Source organism: Neomonachus schauinslandi, chromosome 14, assembly GCF_002201575.2.
Source record: "Neomonachus schauinslandi chromosome 14, ASM220157v2, whole genome shotgun sequence".
Taxonomy (NCBI): Eukaryota; Metazoa; Chordata; class Mammalia; order Carnivora; family Phocidae; genus Neomonachus; species Neomonachus schauinslandi.
The window spans coordinates 59,270,112-59,282,803 of NC_058416.1; the positions used below are offsets into that span (position 1 = coordinate 59,270,112).

Sequence of the window (12,692 nt, forward strand, 5' to 3'; positions counted from 1 at the left end):
ACTTACTAAAAGAAGAAATAATCTGAATAACTCTCTATAACAAGTGAAGCTTATCTGAATAGCCCTATAACAAGTGAAGAGATTAGTAAACAAAAACCAAAAAAAAACTACACACAAAGGAAAGTCCAAACTGAGACGGCATCACTGCTGAATTCTACTAAACATTTAAAAGAGAACACCAATTCTTCACAAATTCTCCCAAAAAAAAGAGGGAGCCCTTCCCAACTCATTTTATGAGGACATCATTACCTTGTTAACAAAACAAAACAAAACAAGCCATTGCAAGGAAGCTATAGACCATTATCTCTTATAATATGGATATAAAAACCCCTAACAAAATAGTAGCAAACAGTCCAGCAACATATCAAAAATTATTACACTATGGCCAGGTGAGACTTATTGAAGGTTTAACACCTGAAAATCAATATGCCACATCATATCCTTAGAATGAACATGATTTCTATTTGTACAGAAGTTTTGTCCAGTTAAAAAAAAAGTTAATACAGTAGTTTGCCTACTGTCTACTCCTAAAAGGATTAACAGTAACATACTTTGATAAACTGTTTCTTAAATCATGAAATCAAAATGTTTCTTGTAAAATGTATTATTTTACAAAAATGATAATTAGACAAAACCCTACCCAACGTGAAGGATCACTGATCAAATTAATAAACAGTGCTGACAATTTAGTCCGTCGGATTTCTTGACATGTCGCACAGGAAACGGCCATGAAGCATTCAGCACAAGCCTTCCGGACTCCCCACACGTTATCAGAACAAAGCTGGAAAAACCTGGGCAGCTACGCAAGGACAGTGGTGTGTTAGGCAGACAACTCAGGTTTCAGTGGTTCATTTTATTTCATTTTCTGCTTTCACAGTGTTTCGAAATACCAGATTTTCCTATAACAATTTAGAAGATCTGTTTCATATTAAAACTTAGTAATTTGAAATAAATCACACCTAATTCACAGCACTGTTGACTGGAAAAGCAGAAACAACAAATACAGCTTAAATGTTATGCAAAATCTTGTACCTAAACTGTTTTGCCTAATGGATGATTTCAGAAACTCTTCCAGTATGTTAACTGGTACACGAAGCATGTATATCCCCATGCACTAACCATTTAAAAATAACAAGCTATAGATTTGTCACTAGAATACTTGAGAGTTGCAATAAAATTACAGATTTCTTCGAATAAGAATTGATTTAATAGAAGTGGGAGAGGCAAAAATAAATCAATGGTCCTTACACATCACATATCTGCATTTTTAACAAACTATAATCAAAACACAATTCAAGTGCCTAGAGTACAGAAATTTGAACTCTCAAACTCAGAGTCATCTGATCGTTCTAGTTCACATTCATGAGACTGTGTTAATAAAATTGGGGGGTAAATGTATGCATTTTAAACTTTATGTATTACTCTGTAATGTACTGCTTACTCCTTTATGTCTGCAACACTTACCAACATCTCCTCAGTAGCTTGCTGGCCAACTACACTGCAAATATCTCCAAAATTGGCAGCACACACCTGGCAACGAAAGTATCACCGACATTTCAAAAATCTTACATACACAGTGCTTTTAAAATAATCTTTTAAGTTTCACACATTGATACAGTAACCACTAAAACCATGTGTTCTTAAACAAAATGCCTAAAAAATACCTTTCGAACATGAAACATTCTGCAATCACAGCACATCTCACAAAACCTAGGGAGGATAAGACGCTCTGTAATGTCCTTCCCAACCATGGGAGCCATTTTGCACATTATCTAAAATGGATAAGAACAAAAGCACACTGAAAACATCTTCAAACTAAGACTTTTCCAGTTAAGTTTGCTAACTTATTAGAAGTATACACTTTAGGAAATATAAAATAGGTCATGGCATCATTATACTGTATACATCACAAAAAACATTCATCTTATTTATCCAGGTTCAAGGCAGAAAAATAGATATTTACTACTACCAATAAAATCAACCAATAATTACTAAATAATTATTTATGCACAGTAAACCCAGAGAAAATCTGAAAAATTTCATTTCTGACTATAGTTTCAATCTTATTAATCATTTTGCCTGATAACTTTAAAAGTAAAACCCCCCCAAATTTTCCCAGTAAGAAAACAAATGGTTACTGTTCAAAGGAAAGATTATCCACAAGAAGAATTTGGGTTTAGTATATTTGTACTGCTAAGAAAAGACACTTTAGAGGCAGTCCTTACCTTGCAAAGTACCGTGTTAACAGAAACTCGTGCGTAAGAGAACTGTGTCCCTTGGTTCTAAGGGAGGCAAGGACCCAGTTCCAACATGCACAGTTTCAGGTAACGCAGTCCCAGGCAAACGAGGATGAACTATGTTTGAAAACCAGCCCAATGCTATTTAAATAAATTCCCCACCCCACCCCCCAGTTAGTACAGAAAGAAATCTGATGGTCTTTTATTATCACACCTACTCCTAGCCCATACAGACATAATTAGAAGTAAAAGGAATAGAGATTGCAAAGAAAGAAAAAACTATTCATACAGGACGTGATTATCTACATAGAAAAATTTCAAGGACTCTACAAAGAAGTCACTAGAACAAATAAGTGAGCTTAGAAGTTTTCAGGACATGTCAGAACCAAAAATCAAATGTATTCCTATAAATTAGCAATGAAATGAAAACATTTAAAAACAGTATCATTCACAACAATGTCAAGAAACATAGGTCAACAAAATATGTATGTACTCTGTCTACTGAAAACTACAAAACACTGATGAGAAACATAAAACACCTAAATAAATGGAGAGATCTACTGTACTAATGGCTTGTTAGGTGGGCGACTATCTCCAAACTGATCCAGAGATTCAACACAATCCCTATCAAAATCTCAGCATCCTCAGAACTGGAGATAACATCTGTACCTCCCAAATCCCAAAGCCAGTTTTGTTCTTCGTACTGTTTCTAAGCATTTTCAAGCCCTAAAGATCCAAAGTTATATACTGTATCACTGATCTAACATAATGAAATTCATCAGAATGAATTATCTCCAAGATAGAGAACAACTAGGAAGCCAGGGTGTGCAAAGCATGATAAAATATAGAAGCCGACTATAAAAGAATCATGGGTTTCATACCAACGCTGGATATAATCTCTACTACAGCTGTAATGTTTCACTATTGTTAAATCCTATAAAAATAAGAGAGCAAGTTGAACTCTGCTCAGTTATGCAAAAACTGATTTCCTTCATTGAGAAACTTGTGAGATAAAAAAAAAAATCTGCATTTTGGGAGGTGACAGAGGTGCTGATTGTACAACACGGTGAATGTACTAAATGCTAACTTAATTGTACACTTTAAAATGGTTTTTCACTATGTGAGTTTCACTTCAATAAAAATGATATTACTGAAAAGTATCTAAATTTATTATTAACTGGTATGGAGTATCTAAAAAATAATGGAATCAAGAAATTTCCAAGGGAAAGGGGACTAGAGAGATGACCTAATTCATCCTAATGATCCAGAAACACTATCCAATTTTTGTATAATTCCTTTCTTATCAACAAAGACGCTATTATTTTAGGGTTTCTATTTTATTTTTAAGTAATCTCTACACCCAACACAGGGCTTGAACCCCAAGATCAAGAGTCGCACACTCCACAACCGAGCCAGCCAGGCACCCCTATTTTAGGTTTAAATAGTAAACTCTCACTATCCAAATAGATTTAAATTTTTAGACAGATTTATTATACCAGACTTTGTTACATACATGATTTAATCCATGTGTTTTTCTTATAATCACAATTTCTATAACATATCATATATCATTATAATAAAATTACTTGCCTGATTATCATTCCCCCAAAGCACACTGTCAAGGGCAGGAGCTATTTTTTCCCCCTGTGCTTACAAAGTGCTGAGAAAAGTGTTCAACAGCAACTGAAGTTTCACAAACGTTTCTTCACCCAACACAGGGTTTTTGTGTTTTTTGTTATAACTGCACTAATTATTTCTCCCATCTTTTTTCCATAATAATGAACTTACAGTTACTTATTATTCTCTTGCTCCATATCTTGCTTTCTCAGAGCCCAGTAATAGAGCCATCGAATTCACGGGTGCAAAGCACAACATGGGGCCTACAGAACATAGACCTTTTTTGTGTGCCTATGTCCCTTTCTAGCCCTTTCTAATGATTTGTGGCTACTTTGATACCTAATACGTACAAACTCCATAGCACATAATATTTGAGCACTTCCTATTTGTCAATACAGTGACTAATTTTTGCCTGAACAGAAAAAGCGCCTTCTACTTACAGCCACAGCTTCTGTTTTCACATCATCGTTGCTATCTGGGGCAGTTAGCTCTATGAGGACAGGGCACACTTTGGTCTCCACATCAAATCGCTCAATTAACTCCTGCTCCAGCAGAGCCAGCAAAGCTGCCTGACTTGTTTTTCTTACCTAGGAAAGAAGTCAGCACTATAAACAAAGTACATACGTGATATAGCAAAACTCTATTACTTGTTTTTCACAATACTGAAGACTTTTCATCTCAACTTAAAGGGATTCATAACTGGCAAAACCTTGCAAATAAAAACTTGTCGCTATTTCCTCCAGCTACTGCCAAGACAGAACTTGGTAGATTGTGATACGACAAATGAAACGGAACAGAAAAGCCATCCTTATGGGGTGCCTGGGTGGCTCAGTCGGTCGGGCCCCCGACTCTTGATTCCAGCTCAGGTCGTGATCTCAGGGTCCGGGATTGAGCCCTGCGTTGGGTACCCCACTCAGTGGAGAATCTGCTTCTCTCCCTCTCCCTCTGCCGCACCTCCCCGCTCGCATGCTCTCATGCATGCAAAAGAAAAGCCATCCTTGTGAAAGGTGACTCCCAAATTCCCAAACTTTCTGAGGGACACCCATGAGGGTACCATGTGAGAATGCAGCTACTGGGCATCATCTTGTAACAGCATTAAGCAGATATCCCAGATTTGCCAGACTCTCAACATATCTTGTCTAAGACACATGGTCATTTTGAAAAACAGAATAATGAAGTTGAAGAGGAAAAAACACTCAAATGAGACCAGCTAGGGGAGGCTATTCTACATACATCATATTACATGCATTTCCAGTTAAGAACCTGTAAATGGCACTCTTACCTGATTATTCTGATCTGCGAGATATCTAACCACGATAGGTAGTAAGTATTTGGAAAAAGCATATGGGATTGAAGGCCGGTTTTCTTGACAAAACAATGCAATATGAGGCACCTGTTCCATCAGCTCTGCTCTCACGGTTGGTTCTATTGAAATAACAGAAATGTGAGCAAACACATTCTCCCACAGTAACAAAATCTTTGCCTGGGCTTAAGACTATTTAGGAAAGCTTTGGACTTCCGTCCTCGGCATAAAAAGGACTTACACAATGTTCTCTAACTCTAGGAACCTTTTCACAATCATATGCAGGTCAACCCCATGAGTAAAAGGAAGACCCTACTCCCATCCCAGGCTTCTATCTTCCTACTGTGTACCAAGTATGCAGTCATTTCCTATTATGACCAAATTTATCCATCACCTACATTGTGTCACATATGTTAGGGGTTAAATATCCAATATTCACATCAATAAAATATGTATTAACTATGAACTTTTTTTTTTTAAGATTTTATTTATTTATTTGAGAGAGTGTGAGAGAGAGCGAGAGTGAGCAAGGTGAGGAGCAGAGGGAGAAGCAGGCTCCCTACTGAGCAGGGAGCCCAATGTGGGGCTCGATCCCGGGACTCCAGGATCACGACCTGAGCCGAAGGCAGCCACCCAACTGACTGAGCCACCCAGGTGCCCCTTATCTATGAACTATTAAAGAGCCTCCTAGGACTATTTAAGAGCCTCATAAGGACTGGTTCCTAAGCTAAATTCAATCAATGAATGGAGAATTCCTGGTTAAAATTAAGACTAAAATGGTAAGTGACTGTTAAAGTAGACCAATCAAGTTAAAGAAACAAAAAAAATCTGAAAAGACCCAAGTATGTACAGCAAATTTAAGTATGACAAATACATCATTTCAAATCTCCGGGTTTCAAAAGGATGAACTGCTAAGAGTAATGGCAGGAGAATCAGATATGTGATAAAAAAAAAAGATTCCTATCCTGCATATCATAAATGAATTCTAAGTGAATTAAAGTTCCAAACTGTTTTTAAAGACGAAAAGCACGAAAAGACAACATTAAAAAAAAAAGTTTAATCTTGAGGAAGAAGCCCTTCCAAGGCAAACAAAACCCCAACACCAACTTGGAGACCAACTAATTCTACTTTATAAAGCCTCCATTATAGACAACAGGTACCACATTCAGTTAAAAGGCAAACCAGCCTGGGAGAAAATACACGTATAACAAAATATTAATAACTAAATATACAAAGAACCCATTGTTCAAATGAACACAAGAAAGAAAATAAGAATATGGACAGGCAATTCTCAGAAGAAATGCAAGTGACTAAGACACATACAGACATGGATTATCAATACAATTCATTACATCAGACCTAATTAGAACTTCGGTATTAATGAATGTATCATTACAGTTACTTTAAGGTAAATATGCATGCATGGGTCCGGAGGAAATTTAAATTTCAACAAACAGAAATTAATGAAACTATCAGCAGAAAATGTACTAGCGTCTTACAAAGCTAAGAATCTTATCAACAAACCAGTATTTGGTTTGTTGCCAGACTCTCAACATATCTTGTCTAAGACACATGGTCATTTTGAAAAACAGAATAATGAAGTTGAAGAGGAAAAAACACTCAAATGAGACCAGCTAGGGGAGGCTATTCTACATACATCATATTACATGCATTTCCAGTAAGAACCTGTAAATGGCACTCTTACCTGATTATTCTGATCTGCTCTGCCATGTGAAGTTAGACAGTAATTGAACGAAACAGTGCTTCTGTTTTGAAAAATACTTAGTTTTAAAAAAAAAAAAATTGGCCTCTCCTTTTCCTCACTGACCCTGAATTTGCCAACACTGACCTAATACTTATATAAATTTTTGAAGCAAAAGAAGGATACAAGTTACAGTTCTGGTTAAGAATGAAATCAGTAGGGGTGCCTGGGTGGCTCAGTCGGTTGGGCATCTGCCTTTGGCTCAGGTCATGATCTTAGGGATCGAGCCCCATGTCAGGCTCCTTGCTCAGCAGGGAGTCTGCTTCTCCCTCTCCCTCTGCCCCTCCCCACTGCTCAAATAAATAAATAAAATCTTAAAAAAAAAGAATGGAATCAGTACCTTCTCTTTCTTCAAAGTCATGCTTAGGTAAAAAGACCAATGGAACAAAACAGAGTCAAGAAATGAATGCACTGTGAGTCGTTTGGGAGGAACTGAAGTGCTGGGGAGGGATTTCAGAGCTACGATGATGGCTGAAGGGAATGAAGGAAGAAAGGGGAGTTGAGCCTAACGTCTCTAACTTGGTGGGCTGGGCTGATCATGACTACTGAAAAATATACAGTTGCAAAATTAATGCATATATTCTAGTCTCCTGAGCAAACAAGGAGCTCAGAACCTTAAAATCTCTCATTTGCCTATTCCTTATCAACGTTTATCTTGATTTCTTTATTCCCCTAAAGTTGTTATTCATATTTTTAGGATTTTATATAGCAAATACTTGTTTAGATTTACTACTAATCTTGTAAGTTTTTTTTTTCCTTATCAGTACATTTTTCATCCAAATCTTTTCTGCTTCAATTAAAAAAAAATCTATAGAGTTACACACCAACAACCTGATAAGCTTCAGAAGTATAAAGAAGCTAGACACAAAAGAACATATTCAGTATGATTCCATATAAAGTTCAGAGGAGCAAACTAATCTAAACACTTAGCACTCAAAACATGGATTACCTTGGGGAAGAAGAGGACAGAAATGAGGAGGTGCCCTGAAATGGATTCTGGGATGCTAGTTCTATCTCCTGATCTGAGTACTAATTACATTGGTCTTCATTTTGCTTTACTTCATGGAGCTGAAAATTTATAGTCCATGTACTTTTTGTAGTGTAGTTTTATTCAGTATTCAAGTAACAGAGTTCCCCAACAAGTAAGTGTTCCTGTTGCCCATCTATGTCACCAAGTCTGTGCATACTGGTACATTACTGTTCTATATCACAAAAACGCACTCTAGCATGGCACAGTATAAACCCCTACAATCTATACCTCGACTGCCTTATTGAAGAGCCTCATTATTTTAAACTGTAGACTCAGTAAACTACCTGTTGACCAAATGTGGCGCTATCTTGAACTACTTAAACCTCTAAACCAGTCTTTTCTTCTCCTGAGTATGCTCCTTTCCTTCTCTGTACCTCATCATTCTATTAAATTCAACTCAATGTCACTAACTTCCTGAAATCAGCACCAATGCTCCCCATTATAATGTATTGTTTATAAGTTAGCTGCATTCATTAAACTGTTAATTTGATGACAGGAATTCTTATTCACCTTAGTAACTGTTCTAGCATTTATTCTAGAATCTGGCATAGGACTGTGCACTGTGTTATTTTTACCAAATGAACAAAAAATGTAAATGTCAATAGAGAGATTTATCATGAACTGAACAACTTGAGAATATATTTTTTAAAAATCTACAGCTGACCCTTGAACTAGGGGGCTAGGGCACTGACCCCTCCCTGTGCAGTAGAAAATCCACATATAACTTTTGACACCCCCAAAACTTGACTACTATTAGCCTACTGTTGACTGGAAGCCTTACCAATAACAAACAGTCGACTAACACATATTTTTTAGCTTATATGTACTGTATACTGTATTCTTACAATAAAGCTGGTGAAAAGAAAGAAAAAATCATAAGGAAAATACATTTATAGTACTGTACTCATCAAAAAAAATCTGTATCAATAGATCTGCACAGTTCAAACCCATGTTCAAGGGTCAACTACATATACCTACATATATTTATAAAAACAAGCACTATAGGTGGCAAACAGGTAAAAGAAAATAAACACAAATTCCTCCCTAAAGAATATCTATTCTACTAAGAAAGGAATAAATAACCATAATGCAAAAAATAAGTAAATGAAAATTATAATTGATGAGCTTCTTCTAAAACCATTCTGGAACAAGCATACACACATGAGCAAGTACATTCATCATCACTAGACATCATCATTAGACAGATTCTTTGTAAGCTTACCAATTTTTTTCTACCCTATAGGAAAATAAAAAACACTTAAGGCTTATGTAAATAGTAAAGCATATTCCCATAAAACAAATTGCTCACCAAAAGATGAGCCCATCTAAAAATTAAAAAATGAGACTGCTAACATGCAAAAGAGTTTGATAAAAAGTGAAAAATAGGGGCGCCTGGATGGCTCAGTCGTTAAGCATCTGCCTTCGGCTCAGGGCATGATCCCAGGGTCCTGGGATCGAGCCCCACATCAGGCTCTCTGCTCGGCGGAGAGCCTGCTTCTCCCTCTCCCACTCCCCCTGTTTATGTTCCCCCTCTCGCTGTCTCTCTGTCAATTAAATAAAATCTAAAAAAAATAAAGTGAAAAATAACACATTTTAATAGAGATAATGGGTTTAAGAAAAAAATATATTTATTTTTGAATTGTTTCTAAAATAAAAAATAAAGATCTGCATATGACTTAAGATTAGGTTAAAATGGTAAGTTTTATGTTATGCATATTTTGCCTCAAGAAAAAAATATTTTTAAAAAACTTAATAGAACCATATTCCAAGCCTGAAGTCAGGTTTATCTCTTTCGTAAGCAGACCCTCCTATCTTCGCTTTGGAGACAAAACGCTCTAGTTTTATCATGACTGATTCACATTTTTCACAAGTGAGAAAGCATAGGAAAAGGAAGCATTTTATATTTGCTTAAAAAAAACTTATAGCCCAATCCCTCCCTTTTAAAATTTATTCAAAATTATTTTTAAGTTTTTAGTAATCCTAAAATATTAACATACATGATGCAAAAACAATTTTTAGATTTTTCTGAGAAATTTCCAAAATTAAACTAAACTACAAAATGTGGCTCTTAGAAAGTTTTTTCTTTTTACTGATGTATTTGGTAATTAGGAAATCTTTTAAAGAAGTCTCACATCACACTAAGTTTTTCATTAGTTTTTAAAACCTCAAATTTGGTAAAAGAAACCTTTCTCTGCATAAGCATATACCTGAATCGTCAGCTAATCTGCTAATTCTTTCCAAAACAGCAATGCAATCTCTTTCATCATCGCAGACTTCCCTCAACGTGTCCAGCAAACTCCGGGCCACCATTTGTCTAACAGAAAAAGAAAATGATATGGTGTTTAGTGGTGTTCATGAGCAATATTTAGAATTCCAAAAGGTAGAATCTACATGGTTTTAAAGAATTTCTTAATACATTTTATAACATACATTAAGTCACTAATTTCCTAAGTGACAAATGCCAGTATGGATTTTATTGTAACAGGATGAGACTAAAATATTTTTCATCTTTAACTGAAGTGACAAATTTCTAAGGTCACTGAAAATTCTATAAAATTTCCAACAGTTACCTTCAACTATCAAATAATAGGAAAATACACACATTCTTCATCATATATCTTCAGTATATACAAATACACACATTCATTTTTACTAAGTGAGTTTTATACATCTATACTTAAGAAATTTAAGATGCAGATTTCCCAGAAAACTGATACAGGTATTCTGGGGACCACAGCTGGAGAAACAATGCATTAGGAAGAGTGTCCCAGTCCCCTTAAATATCACCTGGCACACAGTAGGTATACAACATCATCTGCTGAAAGAATAATATACCCCCCTCAGTAATCACTTTACACAAATATCAAAATTATGCCTAAGAGCAAAAAAGTAATGGTGTTTTGTTTTTGTTTTTTGCCAAAAAGCAAAGAAAGAGTGCCACATGCTTACTAGGATCAAGGAGTAAACAATTATAAAAGAGGCCTTGGCTGTGATTATCAACAAAACATGCTGACTGAGACTACACATGTTAACACTACTTTAAACTGGAAAACTGGATCTTCCCTACGGAAATGAATGTAATAATTAATCATTCCACTTCCACAAGGAAAAGAATATGCACATACCTGTTAAATATGTTCTCACTTGCAGCATACTTGTCCAATCTCCCCAGTGGCGTCAACATTTCATCTTGTGAGACAAAGTCCAGGGCTGAAGGTATAATAATCACATCAGACTCTGAGCTGTAGTCATCCACACCAACTATCAGAGACATCAGAAATACTCCTTATAACACTTTGAAACTAAAAAGTACCCCTTGCCTGTCTGAAGCACCATAAGTAAGACTGCCTTTAATGTTTCTGGAGTGGTATAAAGGATCACAAGAGACTCCTACATCAACTCAGAAGCCATGAATGACTCAAGGATGTTAGCTCTCCTCTTTTTCTACAGATATGTGTAGTTGTCTCTAGAAACACAGCGGTCAGAGGCTCCAGAAACTCAGCATGGGGTGATTATGAGAACTTAACATGTTCAATCAGAACACTAACAACTTGTAAATAAATAAAATGTCAAACACTGGTAAATTCTGAAATGCAGTCAGAATAACTCACATTATAAGCAAAAGAATGTAAGAATTACAGCAGACTTCTCATCAGAAACAATATAAGCCAAGAGACAGTAGAGCATTCCTTAAAGTACTAAAAGGAAAAAAAACAAAAACAAAAAAACCCCAAAAAACAATGTCAACCTACAACTCTATACCCAGTAAGTAAACATCTTTAAAGTATCTCTGAAATTCATATCTTTCAAATACAAAGATTTCAGACACACAAAAGCTGACAGACATCATCACCAGCAAACCTGCACTACAAGAAATATTAAAGTCCTTCAAGCAAAAAGAAAATTTTACCAATTGGAAATCTAGATCTATACAAAGGAATGAAGAGCAGTAGAAATGGTAAATATGTGGGTAAATACAAATATTTTTCTCATTTAAAAATCTCTTTGAGGGGCGCCTGGGTGGCTCAGTCGTTAAGCGTCTGCCTTCGGCTCAGGTCATGGTCCCAGGGTCCTGGGATCGAGCCCCACGTTGGGCTCCCTGCTCAGCGGGAGGCCTGCTTCTCCCTCTCCCCCTGCTTGTGTTCCCTCTCTCGCTGTGTCTCTCTCTGTCAAATAAATGAATAAAATCTTTAAAAAATAAAAAATAAACAAAATAAAAATCTCTTTGAAAGATAATTAAGGTAAAAATATGGACTGCAAAAAAAAAAAAAGAAAAGATAAAAAATGTACTGTGGGGACTCTTAACTAGAATGAACAAACTGATGGTCACCAGAGGAGAGGTGGGTGGGGGGGGATGGGTGAAATAGGTGATGGGGACTAGGGGGGCACTTGTGATGAGCACCAGATGTTGTATGGAAGTGCTGAATCACTATATTGTACATCTGAAACTAACTACACTGCATGCTAACTGGAATTTAAATAAAAACTTTAAAAAAATATACTTTGGGTTTCTAACATACATAGAAGTTAAAATATATGACTATAATAGCACAAAGGTAGGAAAAGGGCAAAATACACTATCCTAAAGTTCTTACACTGTATGTGAAGAGATACATATTATTTGGAGAAAGACTGTTTAAAGATGTATACTAATTATAAACTCTACAGTAGCCATTAAACATAAAAAAAACCGGGCGCCTGGGTGGCTCAGTTGGTTAAGTGACTGCCTTCGGCTCAGGTCAT

The 12,692-nt window shown here is 36.1% G+C and overlaps 1 protein-coding gene across 1 annotated transcript in view; it reads right to left on the reverse strand.

The window, feature by feature from the left end:
* PPP4R1 (protein phosphatase 4 regulatory subunit 1) overlaps nt 1-11,158 on the reverse strand; it is a 38,553-nt gene extending 27,395 nt beyond the window's left edge. The window contains exons 1-6 of the mRNA XM_044920850.1: nt 11,075-11,158; nt 5,137-5,279; nt 4,295-4,441; nt 1,665-1,772; nt 1,465-1,530; nt 641-799 (exon numbers count right to left, since the gene is read on the reverse strand). Of these exons, the coding sequence (XP_044776785.1) occupies nt 641-799; nt 1,465-1,530; nt 1,665-1,772; nt 4,295-4,441; nt 5,137-5,279; nt 11,075-11,102 (651 nt within the window). The 5' untranslated portion in view covers nt 11,103-11,158. The remainder of the gene's footprint in view (nt 1-640; nt 800-1,464; nt 1,531-1,664; nt 1,773-4,294; nt 4,442-5,136; nt 5,280-11,074) is intronic.
* Between the last annotated feature and the right edge of the window lie 1,534 nt (nt 11,159-12,692).